The following is a 22,097-nucleotide window of genomic DNA, read 5'->3' on the forward strand; positions in this document are numbered from 1 at the left end:
AAACCAAAACAAACCTGATGGGAGCTGAAGATGTCCCTGCTCATTGCAAGGGGCTGGACTAGATGAGCTTTGAGGGTCCCTTCCAACCCAAACGGTTCTGTGATTCTATGAAAGCTGTTGTGACTGATTTTCACAGTCACCTATATAGCTCATGAATAAATGCATACAAACCATGTTGGGTCACACAGCCGGGTCAAATCTGTTTTACATTTATCTTGGCTGGTTTTTAAACTCCAAGTCCAAAACTCTCCATCTTTCCCGCCCCAATACTATTTTGATGCAACACTGTGGATGCCAACAGCCCTGTCCTGAACTCTGAGACAAATGTAAAAGCCTTAACAAACATTAAATAAAGAGTTTAAAACAGAAGCTTGAATTTGTGTTATGCGAGTTTTAACTGCAACCTGAAGTAGCTTTTGCTATTTTCTTAATATTTTAAGTTAAAAAAAAAAACATTCCAGAGGCATGAGACTCTCAGGGCAGGATGATAATTCCTCAATACTTTATTAAGGTCTTCAGTTTATATACTGTTGCTCTGTCAGCTTGTCACTAGACCATATAAAAGAGGGAAGAGGGAAATGTGTTGGCTAGCAGTGCAATAGACTCTCTGAACACTAATGAAGAGTTCTAATACAGAATGCAATCAGAAGAGAGTAAAACAACAACCACCCATACAGGCTGACAGGCTGCCAAAGTGAGACGAGACCATCCTCCCAGTACAGAGGTTTTACTCACAGCATTTCTTCATGCTCAGACATCCACAAAAGGGACTGACCGAGGAGGGAAACAAAATTAAGAGCTCGAAAGTTCAAAAAGGCTTAGTTTGCATACAAAAACTCAGTTAATTCCAGAAGTTCACGTGCAAGTGGACTTCTTACTAATAGCAATTGCAAACACCGCTAATTTACCATGCAAGCATTTTAATTGTTTAAATCACTCTTTCAAGCATCAAGAGACAGAAGTGACACTCCACTGAGGTATCTCCTACGACAGTGACAAAGAACCACCTGTTGATAACTTAAATAATAAATTCCTGTTTCCTTAAGTGAGGTTGAATACCCACAGGATATTATTAACATTTCCCCTCCAGCATCTGGTCTAATAAAGAAACACAGAAGAGCTTTGCTGTAGTACAAACGTTTACATAAAGTTCAACAATTTAATTGAAGACAATACAAAATATGTTGTCGAATTCAAATAATTTATGTAAAAGTACATGAATGAGAAAATATTGGCGAGAAGATTTGGGTAACCATCTTATCAGATGTATGTTGTTTGTCCCTAGAGATAACGTACAGTCAAAAATACATTTCTATTTTAAGTTACAATAAAAGACAGCACTTTAAAATAAACACAATTTCCGGTCTACCAGCCCTTTAATGTGAAAAATTCCTGTTAACATAGGACAAACTGATAGAATAAAAAAAAACCAAGCAATACTGAAGTCTCTGAATAAGCCTGTTAGTGTTTGCTTTTCCTTTTATCAAGCAGAGATAAGTCAACAGAAAACAAAGTGGAGTGTTTTGTTAGTTCCCTGTCTTCCAATTTAAGTATTTAAAAGTGTGATCAGAGCATCAGGGATTAATTTCCGCTGTATAACCCAGGAAAACAAAACAAAACTAAAGCAAACCCCACTCTCCTCATGAGGAGACGGGTACAGCCCAGGCACAGCATTGCCACTGCACACGAAGCAGCGATCGCATCCTGGAGATAAAGCAAGTGACCCCACTTTCAGCTTCCAGCAGAGCCACCATTCCTCTCAAATCACAACTTACATCTCCACGTTTGTCAGATACTGAAACCCCAGAACTCACCGTCTTCATTACAATACCAGACAACAGCCTGAAACACCCAAGATTTCTTACCATGTGTCACTTGCCCTCCACATTCTCGTGGTCAGCTGAACAGTTTAACAAGACAACACATGATTAATTTCTTTGAAGATATTTTAGTTCATTAATTTTTTTGATAAAAGCACTGTTTGCAGTTACAAGTTTGACATACAGCAACAAAATGTACTCAGTTTACATGCACAAGCTATTTAACAATAGTACAGGGTCTCTCCTATTTGCAATTAAAAAATAAACATTAACTATGAGAGCTGACAGAGCCTCCTGACTGTTCTCATGAGCTCTAAAAACGTGATGAAAACAGCGTTCCAGTTGGTATGATGGCAAAGCAGAGAGCTGAGGCCTCTACTGGAAGATTCCAATGAAGATGCCAGTGTCGTAATGGGAAACAGTGTTGGAACTACTGCAAAAACAGCTACAAAAAAAGCTACACAAAATTGTTTTAATGTGTACATCAGTTTAAAAAAAAGAACACATGGGAAATACTTAGAGCTCTGTATAGAAACATAACAGAAATAAAAGTACATACAGAGGCAGTGAAGTTAGAGTTTAAGGCAAGACAAATGAGTGGATGATTAAAAAGAAAAATCACTGAAGTACTGTAAACCAGCAGCAATCTGTTGGGGAAAGAGTGCATCATTTTCTAGAAATAGTGGGTTTTGTGGTTCTTTTTTTCTCTTTTTCTAGTTGGAGGGGTTTTTTATTATGTGTGGTTTGTTTTGTTTTCCTCTAATGAAGCTTCCAGCTTTGAAAATGCAATCCAAAACTCATCCGCATTACAGTTCTATTCTTGTCCGGCTGAGATTTCTTTCAGTTTTACAGTTTGGTCCAGATTCTCATGGTTTCATTTACAGAGTACAGTAAAGGCTACTACAAGTACTCACTGCAAGGTTTCACAGTCTGCTTTTCCAAACCCAGATACAACACTGTCACCTTCATTAAAGCTTGATGTCAAAGTTCAGTACTGCTGTTAAAGAGCTGCTAGAAATGAACACAGAGAAATCTGGTTTATGACCGAGACATAAGCAATGAGCTATATAAAACATACATGTTACAATAAGGCTTTCCTACAGCAAATAAAAGTCATTTGGGACTTGAGAGGTGCTAACAATTCCAGCACTAAAACTTCCAAAGTGCCCAGTGCCTCTCTATTTAGTGTCTTCTCCAAATGGTATTCAAGCAGATAAGAAACCCTCTCTTTTAAGTAAGAGTTATCAGTTTAGCATTATGCCGCTGGCAAGTCAGATCCTGAAATATTAAGAATATTTGATAGTTGTAATCAATTTATTCATAACCATATAAAAAAAGCGCAGTTACATGTGACTGAGCTGTCAGATCCATAATGCACCAAGTAAGACTGCAAAAATAAAAGGCAAAAAAAGTAAAAAGGCCTTGCGTCTCCTTTCTTGTTGCTTGGGGTTTTTTTACTAATTGTCTCACAGCAAAAATTTAAAAAAAAAAAAAATAGCAAAGGTTTAATCTTAAAATACAAAGTTATAATCTGCAAATCAGGTCCTCTAATCCAGACTGATGCCACACTATTGTTTCAATTGAACCACCCATTATGAACTTGCAATGCCAGCAATCCTTCATACCCTGAAGTGTTCCCCAGCCTCAGCCACCCCATCAACTATCCACACCTCATTTTAAGCAGAACAACAGAAAAAGTTGGTTGTGGTTTTGAAACAGTTGGTCTGAATTCTTTAATGCCACACTCAAAACACAGGATGACAACTTTAAGGATCTCTCAACTTAATTCTCAAAATATTGTTTACAAAGGAGAAAAAAAAAAAGGCACAAATATGAAAGTAGAGAAGGTGTTAAAACACCACTTCAAAATGGACTTGGTAGGGAGCCTGCACTGGAAACACTTACCTTGTCAAAGCATTAAAATGATCATCTCAGAATACAATTCAGAGACAGTGAAAAAACTGCAAACTAGACTGTCGTAGGTCACTGAAATATCTAAAGGTCGTGCAAAATGATGGCTGGGGGGGCAACCAGTCACCCTGCAAAGTGAAGGACTTCACATCACTGACCTCCTGAATAATCTGCATTGAAGGACCTGATGAACAGCAGTGAGATTTGTCATGCAGTTACAACTGTTAAGCAACCAATATGCAACTCGAGTGATGCTGTCATCCACGGCGGATTATTAAAGTAATAATCCATTCAAGAATAAGGTCAAAGGGGAGAGTGGTAAACATCAGTTGCCATAAGTGAAAACACTTCAAAAATTTACAATTAAATAAAAAGTTAGATGATATCTTATAAAAATAAGTACTGAACACAACAAAGCCACAATAAATTAGTGTTTCCATAAAACGACATGCTGAAGGTTTTGTTCCCAAGTCTATACATTTTTTACTGTCTGTTAATTCCTAAATATTGACAGCGTAATTGAATAATTGAGGTACAGTAGTTTACATTTGTATATGTCTTGTAAAAAGGTTAATTTTTTTCTTCCAGTTTTTCTTCCTCATCGCCAATGAACAACAAAGGAAACATTCCTAAAATGCAGCCAATGGTCACTCCAATAGCTTTGCCCTAGAGAAAGGGGGGAAAAAATGAAGTTTCTCACTGATCAGTTGTTACTCATTTGCTGTGTAGTATCAACACAACCAGGAAAACAGACCCTTTGTTCTAGCTTTCGGTTGGGAGCCACATTTTTCTTAGCATGCAGACTAGAAACACAATCTATGAGAGACAGATATGACATGGTTAGAGACAGTGCAGGCCGTGATAAAAGACGATTCTGAATAAAGAGGAGGGGAATGACCCATGAAAAGCTGCACAGGTGGAAAGGGAGGAGACAGACTCAAAGGGTTAGTTGGATGGCCAGGGATACGGGGAAGGGAAAATAACAAACAAAAAAAACTACACCACATTTCAGGTGCAATTATAAATGTATCTGCTTGTATCTAACGCAAATTGTCTAAGCCAGGAATGAAGAATTCCTTACAAACATGATGGTTTGCAAAGGCACAAGAGGAAAAAAAAAGCATTGGAAGAGATTTCACAATTGACCTAGATGTAAAAGTCAACAAGAAAGGAAAGAAATAAAAGGCAAAATCCAAACCACATTGCCAGCAGTAGGTGTGTAGTGTTGAGAAACCTGAGGCAGCAGGAAAAAAGTGCAAAATGCCAGCAGGCAGGTTGAGACGCTCAGAAAGCGCAGTAATGAACGGCAGTGCAATGAGCGGCTTTGCCACAGGCTCAGCTCCCTCCCAGCAACCTCGGCTGTTGGGCAGACTAGGGGGCAGCTCACTGACCGCACACCAGTTCTTCCCGGCCCAATGCTTTCATCTACCACTGCCAAAAGCAGACTTCTTTTTCTCCTTGCTTTTCCTCAGCGAGTGTTATTTCTCTTCCTTCAAACGTGAAAAGGTGTTTTTCCCCATGAAGGTTCATTTTGGCAAACTGAGAGAAATATCTGTTTCTTTACTCAGTTTCTTATAATCTGTTTCTTTAATCAAAATGAACTAATGCTCTCACTGCTGAAGTGGGACTGCTTCAAATGTTTAAATGTTAATTAAGTCATCATCCTAAAAATTAATCTGCAAGATAAGTGTTCTGTAACTGTAAACCCAGGCAGTGAATATTACTGAAATGTTTAAAGTTTACCCAGGAGAAAGCTAATCCCATATCCCAGCTAATTATAGAATATTAGAAACTAATACATACTACCACAGGTATATGAGTAACAAGCATTTCACAAAGAACCTATAGGAGTAAACTCCTAAGGGGTTCTAACTTTCAAATAAACGGTGTCATCACAGTGGTCAGAGCGCAGCCCAGGTATCTGCACTGCAGACATGGTCTGTGTTACTAGTGACTCATGGCTTGTCGCAGATAAAAACACACCCAAGCCTGACATCTGCTCACAACCAAACCTTTCAGGAAACGTGCAAACTATCAGTGGACACTACGTATTTAATGGCAAAAGCGACAAAAAGGATTTATGGCACATTAAACAAAACGCCTGCCCGCAGGATACTCACCAGGTGTGCACTGAGACGCGTTTGCCACATATCGGCCTGTTTGGGTGTCAGGTCAGGGATTGACAGGCCCAGTCGTGAAGCTAAAGCTTCTACATAACCTGCAAGGCTGGAAGAAAATAACAACAAATGATTTTGGATCTGATATCACCTTCTAGTGAGGATTTTGAAATATTTGAAGCACTTAAAATGAATAGCTTTGCCTTCGGTAGAGTCATAAAGCCATTGAGAGGTAAATACAGGAAAGCATTCAGACTTCTGGCCATATTTTGCAATGTAAAGTAACTAATTTTCTCACTGATTTAATATGTAATATTTCCAGAAAAAATGTGATGCAGTAAGACACTGATGGCGCGAATGCTACTGTATTTTAGCACAGCTTATAAATAGCCTTTAGTAAAGGAAATGTTCCACACTCACACACTAGTTAGTAATAAACTTGGTTATCTTCACAGAAAAAAAAAGGAGGGAAAGTGGGAAATCAGAGGCACAGGAGACAGAGGAGACAGCTTTACTTATAGCAATTACTCAGAAATTTCCTTTTTTAAAGTCAGCTGCATCTGTTTATGTCAGATGTATTTGTTGCTTCTTAGCAATGGATAGATCTGGAAAGATTTCTGATATATAATAATTGTTATATCTGAGGAGAAGGAAATGTCTTCAGATCTAGGCATAACAGTACCTAAGGACCTATTCTATCCTGTTCTATCACAACAGTGATAGAATAACAATACCTATAGATAGAATAGAATAACAGTGATAGAATAACAATACCTATTCTATCACAACAGTATTTTATATCACAAAACCGATGTTTTTCCAAGCTGTTCACAGCAGTATCTGTACTGGTTCAGCAGCAAGACCCCAATCCAGCAGCCCCGCTCTGGGAACAGAGCGAGCGCCCCCAGGGCCGGTTCAGGCACCCGGGACTGTACAAGGGAACAAACACAATGAATCTTCCTGCAACAAACCCTCCCAGTTCCCACTGCCTGCAAACAGTTACAGTCCCCGTTACGTGGTTTTCCTCAAAAAGGTGTTGGAATTGAGAGCTAAACTGAGTTTCTTTATCTGAACGTGGGTTTTCAGCTCCTATTCAAAGGCATTTAACACACCTTGAGCTCCAACTCAGTGACTTTAGAGCCGAGCGTTTAGATGATGTTCTGCTCAGTCTCTCCTTGAAACGTGGATGAAAATACACTGCTCACGTACTTTTAGCAAATGTACTTTTTTGTGACAAAAATTCTCATAATTCCTTAGAAGTAATACCTACATAATACACTGAAGGGGTTAAATGCCAATCTCAATTTTACCACTTAGAATATATAATAGTGTAATAACAGAAGGCTTTCAAAACTGTGGCACTGCAGTTTTAGCCTTGGTAAGAACCACCTAATATCCCAACTGTTTCTTAGCAAGGGCAGAATACATTTCTACAGCCACGGAGCTTACTGAAAATTCAAGAGGTAGGTAAAAAAAATAAAACCATTTCAGCGGTTTGTTTCAGTTCAGTAGTATCAATAGGGTTTGCTAGAGAGGAAAAAGAAAAAATACATTCTTAAAACAAATTCAGACATACCCCAGTCCAGCTAAATCTGAAACAAGGTTTCCCAAAGCAGCAGCTGGAGGGAAAAGAAGAAGGTGGCAAAGTATTATTTCAACTAGAAACAAAACCAACCAGCTCCCTTCCCTCCACACAGGTGACCCTCACTCTTATCAGTATATATTACATAAAGGATTAGAAGTAAGTTTATTTTATTTTGGAGCTTTTCCTCTGACCTCGTTAGAGCTTGTAGTAACAGCAGCAGCCTAACAGTAATAGGAAGTGCAATTATTTTTCTCAACTTAGATAAAGAAACCTTCACAAATAGAAAAAGACAACACTAACACCTGGAAATCGAGGTAACAGCTTTTCAGACCCGAGTTAAAAACGGCCACACGTGGTTTCCCACAGCTAACGCGGGACAGCACGCGAGGCCTCTGGTGCCTGCGCGGGCAGCACCACTGGAAATGGAAGGAGCTGTTACTCATGTATGTAGCTTGGATAAAAAAATTAAAATATGCACGAACTGTGTCACTTTGGGAAGAATACACTTAAAACACTGCATATCTGAGTGAGAAGCTTGCTTCTGTCTTGCATCACAATGGAGGGCTGCAAATTTCCAAATTATTCATTTGTTCTGCTATATCAATTCTTAGTTAAGCTATCTGTGTGCTTTTGAGAAATGCTACACCTGCAGCTGGCAGATCCACGAGCAGTTTATTTTCCCCTCTGACACTGCAGAGGCACCAAGGCTGAGCTTATCGGTTTGGGCCAGTGCAGGAGGGGGGCGGCTGCTGGGCTGTGGTATCACCGGGAGGCAGAGCAGCCACCAAAACCACCGGCCGGGGCAGCAACAGGACCCCTGCACTGATCTGATCTGAACACCGCAAGCAAACAGCAACTTACACACACATATATACACATACACAGGTATCAGACCCTAGGGCATTCAGAGCAGTTCCGTTACACAAATGCAAATACACTTTTCTAAGTGACCCAGGGTTCAAATTTTTCGATTAAAACTGATAACAAGCATTTCAAAAGCTCTTTGAACTGAAATTCTGTTTCTGCAAAGGGAATATGTCCTGGGTTCAACCACAGGTTGTTTCTCTATGAGGAAAGGCAGCTGCAAAACCAAGGAAGAAGCACTTCCAGCCCTGTGGCCCATGGTCAGACTAAAACGTAGGCATGTGCCTTCTTACCCTATACATATTACACTTTTATTACTTGCCTGCCATAGTTGAAATTCCTAGGACAACTCCAATTGACAATTCTATTTGCGTTCCCTGAAAAATAAGAGGTTTTTCATTATTTGAAGGATTTGGAGTTAAAACAGATGATACTGATTCAACTGGCAAAAGTATTGCTTATGTTTTTTTCCATTTGTTTATGTTAAAATTGAAAGGATAAATGGCCATTACTTTTACTAGATTTGCAGAGCTCCTGCCCTCCTGGCATGTGCATTTCTCCCTAGGACAAGAGCCTACTTCTGATATTCTTTTAATATTTTCTATTGTTTCATAGCAGCCACGTAAGGGACAGAACTGTAGTCCCTCTCTCTACATACCACCTTCCCCACTGTAATTCTTAGCTCAATGCACAGCTCTCAATGCAAATTTCTACACATACTGAGCAACCTAATAAAATGCAGTATCATGGATCCTTATTTTTTCAGTTGAAGAAACAAAACCCCACTGAACCGCACAATGAAACAGCAGCGTGTGACCTGAGGGAGAAAGACAATGGGCATGAATCAAAATAAGACACGTTCCAGTTGTAAGATGTTTTATACTGCGAGGGCTGTCAAGAACTGGAACAGGTTTTCGAATCTCTGCCCTTAAAGCTTTTAAAGAATGACAGGATAAAATCATTAACAACTTGGTGTGACCTTAGAGCTGATGTTGGTTTGAGAAGGTCTAACCAGAGACCTTGAGCAGGAGCAGAGACCTTAACCAGGTCCTGAGCAGGAGCAAGACCAGAGACCCAGTGGGTCCTGCAGCCTGTTTCCACCTGAATTATCCCACTAATCCTACCCAAGGAACAGTATCTTTGGCCTTTATCCATCTCCCCGTTCCATTAGCCCGTTTCATCTTCCAAATGAACAGGAAAGGAGTGTTACTCAGACATGTCAGTCTGCAACAGTGCAAATCAGCATCAGCACTGAATCGCCTGCATCACTCAGCAGAAAGCAACACATCAGTAAAAACCCAGAAGACCTATTCATCAACACGTGACAATCACATTATCATCAGTATGGACAAAAAAAATGTATTGACTACATACAGGATCATAAATGTGTCTTGCAGCACAGGTCAGGAGAAGAAAAAAAATGAGCCCCTTCTCAATTCAGTAAAATTAGTCACAACACTCCTTTGCATTCTGCAAAGGCTCAATAGAGTGTGGGCACTTTCTTTGAAAAACAAATATAGAAATTAGTGAGTTGATACAGAGGCAGAGTCTTCCTGAAGCTCATTTACTCCTTGAACAACAGGAATCATGCTGAATTGATGAGAGAATTTAATTATTAACTTACCGCAGCAATCATAATTGCATTATCCAAAAATCCAAACCCTACAAAAGGTAATGCATTGTGGAAGAACACTACAAGAAATAAAGCAACAAAGAGAGAATAAGTATTTATAAGACAGTTCACACAAACAACCGAAATGTCGGTCTGACATTGCCTTTAAGAGAAACAGACAACATACGCCAAATCCTTTTCCTACTACTATTAGTGACCTTTTCATTTTTGTCAGATTTAGTAAAACCCTTTGCTACACACGCTACTAATGGCTTGTGATGAACCAGCTAAACCAACGTTTTGCAAATACTTGTACAATTTGGATTGGAGCCACTTATGTCTACTAGTGCCTAAGAGGAACACTTAAAACTACATAAACTTTTATACTATTTACAGTCCTTCCAACCAATGTTCCAGCATCACTGAAGAATGCCAAATTGTCTCAGCAGATCCCCTGCGTTCTTCTCTTTCTCAAAATAAAGCGCTTTTCTCTGCAAGTCCCTCTATTCCTGTGCAAGAGCTACATCTTATTCACATCTCCCTAATAACTCGCATTTTAGAAGCATTGCCTGGAGCTAGGCCATTCTTATCAAAACTCCTTCAGCTAAATCTGCAAATGCTGAGGTGCTTTTCCCTCGTGTGTCATACAGCATTAATTATCTCTGTGTCTTCATTTTGTTTGGGCACTATGATGAGGACAAGTTAGACGTGAAGCTGCTCCTCAATACATTAAGACATCAACTTTCAACTTTTGTTTTGTGCATTTTATTCTTTTTGTTCCTGAAACTCCAAGTAAATCCTACGTGAAAAGATTTTCTATTGCCCTGTTCCATTTTCTCTTTCAGGTTTTACTTTGTAAGCTACTGATGGAGATTGAATTTGCAGGGAATAGCTGCCAGCTGAGTCTCAAGGTGCAAGCATCATAAACTAAACGCAGCAGCGGGGATGAACTACTTGACTAAAAACAGAGCTTAGAAAGTTACATCTTTTCCCTTTTTAACATTTAAAAAGCATTCGGCTATTTAGTAGTTGGGTTTCCCCCCACCCCTCTCACTTCAGATGGGAACAATAATTCCTGCATTTAATAAACTAACAGAGATGCAAAGGTAGGAATAGTGAAGAAAGAAAAGTGCATGAACCATGAAGCCATGTGAACCCCCCCCTCCAAAAACACCCCAAAACCCCCAAAGCAAACAAACAAAAACACACACAAAAAGCCCCACACATATACGCAAAAAAAAAAACCCACAATGCACCAGTATGGGCCCTTTTTGGATTTACTTTTCACAGACAGCATGAATCCATGATCATATAAAAACCAAAGTCACACAAAAGGTGTTTCATGCTCAGGCACTAGAACATGCTTGGACTTCTGTAACTACTTTGGAAGAACACACATCCCTTCTTTGCCTGTGTTAAAAGACTAAAGCACAGAATGTATGACATTTTCCAAATTATTATTATATTTTTTTAAACCACCACAGGACAACCCCCCCAAAAAAACATAATAAAAAAGCGGAAAGATATGCCCAGTATTTTCAAGATGTGTGCACCGAACTCTGGAGCTCGTATTCTTATGACAACTGACAGAATTTTGGAACCCATAGGGTTTATGGCAAAAAAAAAAAAAAGTGCAGATACTTAGAACACAAAAATGTTCAACTAAATTAATTTGCTCACTGAGAGAATATAAATCCACAAAAATACACTGATTTGGAAACTAAAACAGAATCTGAATAACGATGGTGCTATAAAGAATACTAAATCTATTTGCAATTTCTCTGCAATTTTATCCCACTTCTTGGTTCATTTAAAATATAAGCGACAGGAGGGAAGTCAATACTTTCAAGCTTAAACACCATAAACCCCCACGAGGTGCTGCAGCATCGACACCGCTTGGCTCAGAAAAACAAGGTTTGCTGCCGGCTTTGAACAGCGCGCTCTCGTTCGCCTTTCTGTCCTACTTTCTCTTAATGGTGGATCCTCCAGCGGAGGTGTATGAAATACAGAAAAAACAGGATGGCTGCTGGCGCTCGCTTTGGTTTTCTGTTCCTCCACAGGACAGAGATGGGGACAGGAGAAAGACGAAGCGACTCAGACAGACCGCACAAGGACCAAACCACATTCAACAAACATTCTTCTTTTACCATGTCTCAGTTGTCCTGGAGATGGTGGTGCAACCTCCAACTTCTCTAGAGAAGTCAAAATGAAATGAGAAAGTTAGCTGGTTCATCGTAAATTCAGTTTGTTATATTATAAAATGTTTACCAAATTGCTAGCACGCAGAAAAAAAAACCCACCACAGTTATGTTATGTAACAGTTTTAAAATCAGAAGAAAAATGCTTCACATCTACATTTTTATCATTTTTACAAAAGATAACATGATATTAAGGGCCAAAAATTCTTAGAATGATATTAGAAGATTAAACTAGTATAAGTGATTATGCAAAGTAACAGCGCATATTAGATGCAGCCCGATAGTTATTTTTATTTCTGAAAATTAGAATAACACACTGAAATTAGAAAAAAAGCAGGATATTCAGACAGAATTGTATTTTCTTATTTGTTGTTAGAGGTCCTCTAAGCATGCAGCAGACAACCTGCTTTCCTCCAGAGACATCTGCAAAAACCCCCTACCACTTATGTTCTGACAGAGGGTATCTTTTAACAGCTAGTATGAGAATAAAAGAAAAATACTAAGAGAACATTAGAGGTCAGTGATTTCAGCAACAGCACGTCACATCTGGTCATTTGGTGCGTGTTTCGGGTATCCTGGCCTCAAACCATTGAGGGTTTGAAGGAGCAGGACGTCACTCCTGAGCTTGACAGTGCTCGGCAAGGAGCCAAGCCAGTCTGACAGAGGAGATGCACAGACACAGCAGCAACACTGACGTGTTACACTTTTTCTGGCTTTTCTGTTTTTCAAATGTGAATTTTGAGCATAAGACCGCTTTTGAAACCAGAAAAAAAAAAAAAAGTTGCCCCAATATCTTCCAGTATCACGAACCCTGAGCTTTTGACATGTTGCTTCCCTACTTTCAATTAAATAACTGCTATAGGCAAAGGTAAAAAATGGTAAAACATGAGAGGTGCTGACAACACTACCTCAAGTATTCAAATTTTACTTGGGGCAGCCAGGTACATGAAAATACAACACTGTAAAACACAGGCTATAAATCATCTTGGTGTCTTGCTAAACTGTGCAGACTAGTGTGAGTCTCCCTGCACTCAAGTCCCTCCTATATTCCAAGTTATTGTAAAGGAAAAAACCCAAATATTCATTTAAATTAACTTTGAAAAAATAAAAAATGGTTAAACCATTACACCAGTATTCAGTCAACCAGGACACTGACTTGCAAAATAATTTCATGAATTTAAGGTCAAACTGTAACAACTTTCAAGCTTCGGCAGTTACTGAAGAGTTGCTTCTTCCCTCTACACAAGAGATGAGCCACCTGAGCTACAAACACCACCTGTTCTCATCACGCAACTGGAAGAAGTACAGGCCAAATCCTAGAGAAATATTTTATTTTTCCCCTAGAAGATGTCAAGGAATTCACAGATCCAAACCTCAGGCTGGAGGAAGAACAGAAGAACATCTCATGGTGAACAGAGGGGAGCCGTGTGAGGGCTGAACTTTCATAGCCTCAGGCATCGCTGGGGCTGTGGCAGAATGCAACCCCCCCTCTCTCCCCCTCCCTCCTTCAGTATGGAAGGAGTGGGCACATCTCCCTCTCTCTCTCTGCTACTTGAGGCGAACAGCTTCTTTTGTTTGGCCCCAGAGCACCCTGGCCAGGGCCATTAGGAGAAGGGAGTGCCGAGGCACACTGAGCCTGCAGCCAGTGTGGGGGATGTTTGGAGGCTTCATGGGCACCCACAGACAGTGTGGGGGTGCAGAGAAGCTTCTAGAATCACAGTATCACAGTATCACAGTATGTTTGGGATTGGAAGGGACCTCAAAAGATCATCTAGTCCAATCCCCCTGCTGGAGCAGGAACGCCTAGGTGAGGTCGCACAGGAACATGTCCAGACGGGTTTTGAATGTCTCCAGAGAAGGAGACTCCACAACCTCCCTGGGCAGCCTGTTCCAGTGTCTGTCACCCTCACTGAGAAGTTTTTTCTCAAATTTAAGTGGAAACTCTTGTGTTCCAGCTTGATCCCATTACCCCTTGTCCTATCATTGTTTGCCACCGAGAAGAGCCTGGCTCCATCCTCATGGCACTCACCCTTTATATATTTATAAACATTAATGAGGTCCCCCCTTAGTCTCCTCTTCTCCAAGCTAAAGAGCCCCAGCTCCCTCAGCCTTTCCTCATAAGGGAGGTGCTCCACTCCCTTAATCATCTTTGTTGCCCTACGCTGGACCCTCTCCAGCAGTTCCCTGTCCTTCTGGAACTGAGGGGCCCAGAACTGGACACAGTCAGATCTGATCAGCCAGTATAAAAACGGGACTCTCGTCGAGACTCCGCCCATTGTGTGGGTCTCTCGGAGCACGACCAAGATGCTGCCGCCGAGAGCCCCCCTCCCCGGGATGGGGACTCCGCTTGCCTCGCCGCCACGGCTGTGAGTAAAACTTCTCGCAGGATTGCGAGTATATTTATATTTTTCATGCACATATGCACGTATAACTTTCCGTGCTCCATATGAGCGCGTGTAAAATTAATCCTCGCAGAATCGCGGGTGTATTTTCCTCCCGTGCACATATGCACGTGTAACTTTCCGTGCACATTTGCATGCGTACTTTAAATTATTTACTCGCACAATTGCGCGTGTATTTTCGTCCCGTGCTTCCACGTAAGCACGTGTAATATTCCATGCACATTTGCACGTGTAAGTAAATTAACCCTCGCAGGATTGTGAGTGTATTATAAATTTACCCTCGCGGAATCGCGAGTGTACGCTTCCCGTACTCACTACGAGTGCGTGTATCTCCTTAAAAATAATCCCGCACCGTGTTCAGGCAAGTGTGTGCTTCTCCGGGACTCAGGGACGGCTCCGGCATTGTTTTGAGTGAAGCCACATGCATGCACACTGTGGACCGCCTGTTGTGTTAGTTGCTGCCCCTTAATAATTTTCCTCAACTGATATCCGAACCTGTATTTAAGTCACTTTTGGAGTGCTAAAACCCTGTTTCTCACCGGTTTAATAAAAGTTGTTTTTGGACCTTGTTGTCCCTTAAATTAACCTACGGGGTGCCTCCGTGACAGGGGCCCGACAGCCAGACCCAAATTTTCAGCTTGTGTTCAGGAAGGATGGGACTGGGGATGAGACCCATTTTCCCCAACATAAACTCCTGCACTTGTCACGTATGCTCTCCCTCCATCCTGGCAGGTTAAGAAAAGCTTTGACAGAAGCATAGAAAAAGAGAGCGCTGTCTGTACACACCAGCACTGCCCTTTCAGCAGCTTTTTTCAGAGACCAGAGGAAGAAAATTTGTACCACACCGGGGAATATCAGAGTGACTTTGAACCAAAGTGATTAACCAAAGCCACGGTTTCCAAGAGCTCTCGATGCCCTGGGGGTGGCGAGACTACATACAGCAGCAATGTCACACTCCTGAGGGAGCTTTCCTACCCGCCTGGTACCAAGGACACAATGAAAACCCAAACCCACGAGCTCGAGCACAAGAAGTCACAGAGCATTGCCCTCCACGGCCTTCTGCTCCAATGGGACCAGCCTGGGTCCTTGGCTTCGTGTGACACGGCCACTGAAACCATCCCCGCTCAAGTGCCATCTGTTCTTCAAGTCTAGTTCTCCATACACAAGGATTTAATGAGAAAAAGCTGTAACGGCATAGATAAACTTCCAGAAAACACTATTTACCCCTGAGGAAGACATTGTTTCATAGCTTGACCTGACTACAGTATCTAGTTAGTTTAGATAACTCCCAAGTGAAGTAACTTTGGGTACCAATACAGAAGACTATTTGGTTTGTCACAAAATACTACAAAGCTCTAGAACACCAGTCTCATGAATTTAACTACAGCTGATCTTTGAGTTTTATAATACATGGCAGTCTACATAATTATACTCTATTCAGTGTAGCTAGGAAGCTATTTAAAAAAGCTAAAAACCACTGCATAATTGATTTCAGAAACTCATTACTAACAGGAGGAATTGAGGACAAGTATTTGGTAGGAGAAAAAAAATAATCTTTTGCCTTTATGAATAATGGGAGTTTCAAGTCACATGAACTGAAAAGGACATAAACCTCCTCCCTTTGGAGCATAAATCAAGCACTATCTTAGGATGGATTTAAAGGGAGGGAGGCTGAGAGACACTGCTTTGGGGACAGAGGAGAGATGAGTTAGAACAAGGTAGGAGGAAACCACAGGGGTTCAAACATAAGCAAAAATTAGTTAATCATTGACTTAACCTGCTTTGGCAGTGTGGGATTCCTCCTAAATATCCCTTCTACGGAACAGGGCACCCAAGGTGCTCCAACAGCACTAGGGCAGTCAAATGTTACAAGAGGTCCCTAAGGACAGCAAGGTGGGTCACACTCTGGAGACCAGGCTGCTCTTGTCCAGCCACAGGAAACTCTCATGTGGGTCACAGCATCCTCCTGTCACATCCATAAGGGCTTTCTTTTCCAAAAGAGCCTCTCACTAAACTCACCTGGCAGAGTGGCTGACATACAGCTTCCTTCATTATTGAGAAACGAATTAATGTGGGGGGAAAAAAAAATCTGGGATCACACATATTAATGAGACAGGGATCACAGAATCACAGAATGTCAGGGGTTGGAAGGGACCTCAAAAGATCATCTGGTCCAATCCCCCCACCAGAGCAGGAACACCCAGATGAGGTTACACAGGAAGGTGTCCAGGCAGGTTTTGAATGTCTCCAGAGAAGGAGACTCCACAACCCACCTGGGCAGCCTGGTCCAGTGTCTGTCACCCTCACTGAGAAGAAGTTTCTTGCCAAATTTAAGCGGAACCTCTTGTGTTCCAGTTTGAACTCATTACCCCTTGTCCTACCACTGGTTGTCATTGAAAAGAGCCTGGCTCCATCCTTATGACACTCATCCTTTATGTATTTGTAAACATTAATGAGGTCACCTCTCAGGCTCCTCGAAGCCAAAGAGACCCAGCTCCCTCAGCCTTTCCTCACACGGGAGATGCTCCACTCCCTTCACCATCATCTTTGTTGCCCTGCGCTGGACTCTCTCCAGCAGTTCCCTGTCCTTATGGAACTGAGGGGCCCAGAACTGGACACAATATTCCAGATAGGACAGGAGCAGTGTGACAGAAGTTCTGATAACGAAGTGCAGGTCAACCCCACTCCAGGTCCGGGGTGGGAAGCTCCAGTCCTGACACCCTCCCTGCCTGGGCCAGGGCTCGTGTCTCCAGCCTGGAGCGGGATCCAGGCCCAGCCTGCTCAGAGCAGGGACCACTCGACCAGGTTGCTCAGGACCTCCTCACACGGTCCCTGCAGGACAAGGCTCAAGGACAAAGCTGTGCAGCACCAAAAACAGCCTTCAAGCACAAAGAAACGTTCGCTGATGGCTGAAGCACAGTCTGCCCCGGCAGGACCAGAGCTCTGCCTGCACCAGCTCGGCTCTGCTCGCAGGGGCCAAGGCTTAGTTTAAGCCTGGGACACAGGGAGGGGGAAAAGAAACAAACACAAACCAGAATTACAGCAGAAAGAATTAAATAACCACTGTTATTTAATAACCTTTTTCCAGAATCACTTCCAATGCCACCACTTTAAAGCATAACATACTTTAAAACTCCACAAAGATATGAAGGCACTGGGGAACAAATCTCATGGAGATCCAAAAAAATGTCTTTAAAGCAATTATTTTAAAACTCTAGATAGCAAAAATTTCAGAATAGGGTATTTATTCATAGGAAGCTGTTCTGACTATTTGAATTTTCAAAAGAGAGTACAGCAGAGGAAACAGGCCCGTCACCTCTTTCACTGTAAAAAGAAACAGATTCGAACTGCAAAATCCCCTTCCAAGAACTGAATTCAGTCAGAATCCAACAATTCAGGGTTTAAATCTCTGGGAAAGAAACCCTAAAGCACTCCAGTATTGCATTTCACAAGACCCTGTGCCACGGTGCTGAAGGAGACACCAGGATTCGTTTTATCACAGAAGGACTAAAATGAAATGGGAGAGGAAGGAATACTGCTATTTTCTAACTGACATTCATCACCAATAAATGAAGTTATAAACCAAGGTTCAAGTGCCATACAGGTCATGAACACTGAATTAGCCAAGTCTGGAGAGCAGAAAAAAAATTAATTGGCTCTTAAATCTGTTCTTGATCTTTTTTGAATTTACAGCGTCATTTTTTTTTTTTGCTAACTAAACATTTTCCTTTTTTTTTAATAGATACAATCCAGAGGGGAATACAAAACTGTCAACATAAATAATACCATTATCTACAACTTGGCCCAAACCCAACGAGTTAAATTAACTCTGCCAATTGTAGTGAACTTAAACCAAGACAGTACTTGCAATTTAGTTTTAAGATTATTCTTATAAGCTGATGAGGGTGCATTTATTGAGACAGCTGGTAAAAAAAAAAAAGCCAAAACTCAACCCAAAACCAGAGAACTGTCATCACCGTTACCTGAATCATCAATTTTTTAAGGAGTGGAATACAAAGGAACTTGCAAGCCTAAAGGCGCATATTGTTTTGCTTTATTCAAACTGCAGCTAATGCTGTCGTAAAATTTTATAGCTAAATCTGTTACTGTCACCCAAGGGCAGGAAACACGTAACAGTGACAACAGGTACTACGGCCAGGGCTATTCTACAGCTGAGTATTGTTAAATCTAAGACAAGAATATGAGCACTGTTCTATAGATTTTTAGATAGTGACCAAATCGTTAAGATGAATGCTTCAACAATGAATACCAAGAAGGTAAGAAGGAGGAATACAAAAAAGTACTGATGATCCAGATGCATTATAACCTCATTGCAGGCTCTGAAGGTTTGTATCTCATCTTGAAGTTAGGGAGGGTTTGGTCTCAAATTCATCGCTGGTTTCCTCCAAAAAGCCTGTCCAGGTCACTTCAGCAAATCATTCAGCTACACAATGGAGACAGCAAGGCTTCACTGGCACAGAACAAGAAATCAAAGCAATTGCTGCATCTGTTAAAGAGGTACTCCTGTTCATGGGGGTTCAGAAGGGGATCTTTATCCCCAAAATTCTGGATTGGAGCCTAGAAATGAGATGTGTGTTATTGCTTTGTTTGTTTTCTAGAAGTGGATCTTTAAGAGTAAATTCTGACTATGATGTACAAGTTCATTCATGGAATAACCTCATAGGGCACATACCCCCTTTGTTCCTCACCAGGTTTTAACAACAACTGCAAAAATCTCAGTACTTGCAGCAAAACACAGAAGTTGAAAAAACACGTCCATTGATTTTCAATTGGGTTCCCTTAATATTCCAGATGGGGAAAAAAAAATAATCATGTGTTGATAGCAAATAAAGTTCTGCATCATTTCTTATAACTCAAATGGTTTCCTGCTACTCCAGCAATTAAGGCATGAAAGGATGTGGACTCGTGCAGTGCTAAATATAAACCTGGCTGTTAGCCCGTCCAGTCACATGCACACAAGAAGAGAAAGCTTAGCAAAGCACAGCAAGAGATGAATAAGCAGCAGACATGATAACAATTATAATAAAAATTTCTCGACTACCCCTGAAAATATAACTATGTCCAAACAAATATTTTGCATAAATACAAATAGGGCATTATGGGCATGAAAGAGCTATTTTTTTTTTATACTCTGCATAACACTGTAGAAAATTACACAGTGATCACATTCCATCTCCCTCCCTGAAAGACCTTGAAATAGTAGAAGACATTATCATATTTTATTTGAAACTGCTGTTATATCCCAGGGACCAAGCGCTGAAGGAGCTTTGCAGGAGTTGCTCCCCGGCCTCAGCCAACCAACCCTCCAGAAAAAAACCCCAGCGATTTCAGGGATGGTTCCCACCCCAGCAGGTGGGTACCCTGGACATATGGGCCCCAGGACAATCCAGGGCTAAGTGCCACATACAAGGGATGCAGCAAGCCTGCTTCAAAGGAAAAAACCCCATACGATTTGGACTATAACTACCCTGCACCACCTCATCTAGCAGGCAGTAGTTACTCCCTAGAACAGATGCATTTAGCAACAAAAATGCATAATATTTCTTTACCAGATGCAGGATAGTCTAGGTTTAAGTATCACAGAATTTACTTTCAACTTTATCTGCAGTTTTACTGGATGCTCATCATCACATATTGTGAGTATACAATGCACTTATTCTATTATCCCTTCCAAAACCACGACAGACCATTCATTCCCTTTTAAAGATGTTTAACAAAACGCAGAGACCTAAGCTAGAAAGCCTGACCAGAAATCCAGACAAAAGCACAAAATGCAAACAGGTATCCAGAGACTTGAATCCCTTTCTTCATCACTAGGAGAGCTTTTTCCTGATCTAGTTTTACTCCCTATCACTGCTTTATAAACTTAAAGGTCAGCCTTTCATTTTCACTCAAGCAAGTTCATACCCAAATGGGATTTGCAGTGGTTTGCTTAACAAGGTCTCAAACCACAGCTGGAAAAAAGTTAGAAATAAGATGCTTGCCTCAAGATTCAAGGGGGTTAATCAGTTAAAGTGATGACAATGCAGAAAGGACTTGCAGTTTGTAACAGAGGTGCAGGGTGTGGATAGAAATATGGAGTTCCCTGCTTCAGAGAGAAACCAAAAATGTTAAAAAAAACAGCTGAAGTGTTTGTATAAAAATGCCAGAAACACAGTAACATTGACAGGAGAGTGAACAGGAACAATAACGTGGTATTCAGCTCTGTTTATTCCAGATATGAACGGCTGCATATTATTTAACAACAGAAATTAAAAAAAAATAAGATGAATGCCACCAAGAAATAAACTGGCTGCAGCAATTCCCTGACTTGGAGTGAGCCATCCACACAGGCAAAACTCTCTGCCTCAGAAAAACAAAGTAATACCCGTCACCCCAAATGGAGACTGGCTCTTCATCCCCCCCTCACTCTCCCCATTCCAATGCTTGGAGACCACAAATGAGTTCCCGGGAGAGGAACACCTCCCAACTGATGAAGGAATCTACCCCTGGGGCTATTAACACCCTCTCCACTAGCCATGGGAAAAGACTAGATAAATGCTTCAGACGAACAGAGTAGAATTAATCTCATTCAAATATAGTTGTCTAACTGTGTTCCAGTTAGACGAGGTGTTGCACTTCTCTGGCAGCACTGATTTTTCTTGGGTGCCTCTGGTTTAAGTCATTGCACCCGTTTGCAGCTGAGCAGTAGGGCAGCAACAGTTTTGAGCTGGAAACAAGCAAGATCTCGTATTATCTGGGTACAAGATGAGGTTTTCAAATGTTTTAGTGTGTTCATGTGAGAGGATAAGCAAACCAATTCTGTGGGACACCACAAACGATTTGTTAACAAGAGTTATCAGAGCCCTGCACACAAGCAGAGAGATCTGATCTAGTGGACGGCTTTCATCGCCTTTAAATAGAGCGGTGTTCAGCCTACACATGAGCGCTCATGGAATACCTAGGGAGTTATATATACAATTATAATATCCCTTTATTTAATATTGTTTCCCCCAGGCCCTATTTCTACAAAGAAATGTGAGAAGGTGATGAGACATGAGCTTGATTATTCCCAACCCTCCTCCCCCTTACGCTCTTCCCCCAAGTGACCAAAACCACACACGTTTCCCCAGGAAAGAACTGAGGGGGGAGAAGGCAATTTCTGAAGAACAGGGAGCAGTGCTGGCTCTCAAGCCCCGGCACAGGACCCTGCGCTGGCAGCAGGTCCCCTCGGAGGACGTGGGTGACCCATGACAACCTGCGCAGCACCTGGGGGAACCAGGACGCTCCCTCCACCGCTGCTCCTGCACAAAACAGAGTGTGTTAGTAACACAGGGGGCTTGTGCTTCATAGCAGACGTAGTGGACCAGGTACTCACTGGCTTATTTCAACACACTTGCTGTCATCCCCAGGTACAGAATGTGCTTTTGCCTTTTGCAGAACCCAAGGGTCTTGAAATGAGAAAGAGTGAGTTGGTTATTGATATTAATCAAGAGAGACACTTACTGTGAGAGCAAACCCAAGGTTTTTCCCACATCCCTGGTACCAGCAGCAGCAGCTCTGCCCCCTGCCAGCACCACCTGCAGCA

The 22,097-nt window shown here is 41.5% G+C and overlaps 1 protein-coding gene across 3 annotated transcripts in view; it reads right to left on the reverse strand.

Moving 5' to 3' along the window:
* Positions 1-485: 485 nt before the first annotated feature.
* TMEM65 (transmembrane protein 65) overlaps positions 486-22,097 on the reverse strand; it is a 37,151-nt gene continuing 15,539 nt past the window's right edge. For all 3 annotated transcript variants that reach the window (XM_065054367.1, XM_065054368.1, XM_065054369.1), the window contains 6 exons: positions 12,057-12,101; positions 9,922-9,989; positions 8,620-8,674; positions 7,425-7,467; positions 5,852-5,957; positions 486-4,397 (listed from right to left, as the gene is read on the reverse strand). In XM_065054367.1, the coding sequence (XP_064910439.1) occupies positions 4,302-4,397; positions 5,852-5,957; positions 7,425-7,467; positions 8,620-8,674; positions 9,922-9,989; positions 12,057-12,101 (413 nt within the window). In that variant the 3' untranslated portion in view covers positions 486-4,301. The remainder of the gene's footprint in view (positions 4,398-5,851; positions 5,958-7,424; positions 7,468-8,619; positions 8,675-9,921; positions 9,990-12,056; positions 12,102-22,097) is intronic.

Source organism: Columba livia, chromosome 2 (genome assembly GCF_036013475.1).
Source record: "Columba livia isolate bColLiv1 breed racing homer chromosome 2, bColLiv1.pat.W.v2, whole genome shotgun sequence".
Lineage (NCBI taxonomy): Eukaryota > Metazoa > Chordata > Aves > Columbiformes > Columbidae > Columba > Columba livia.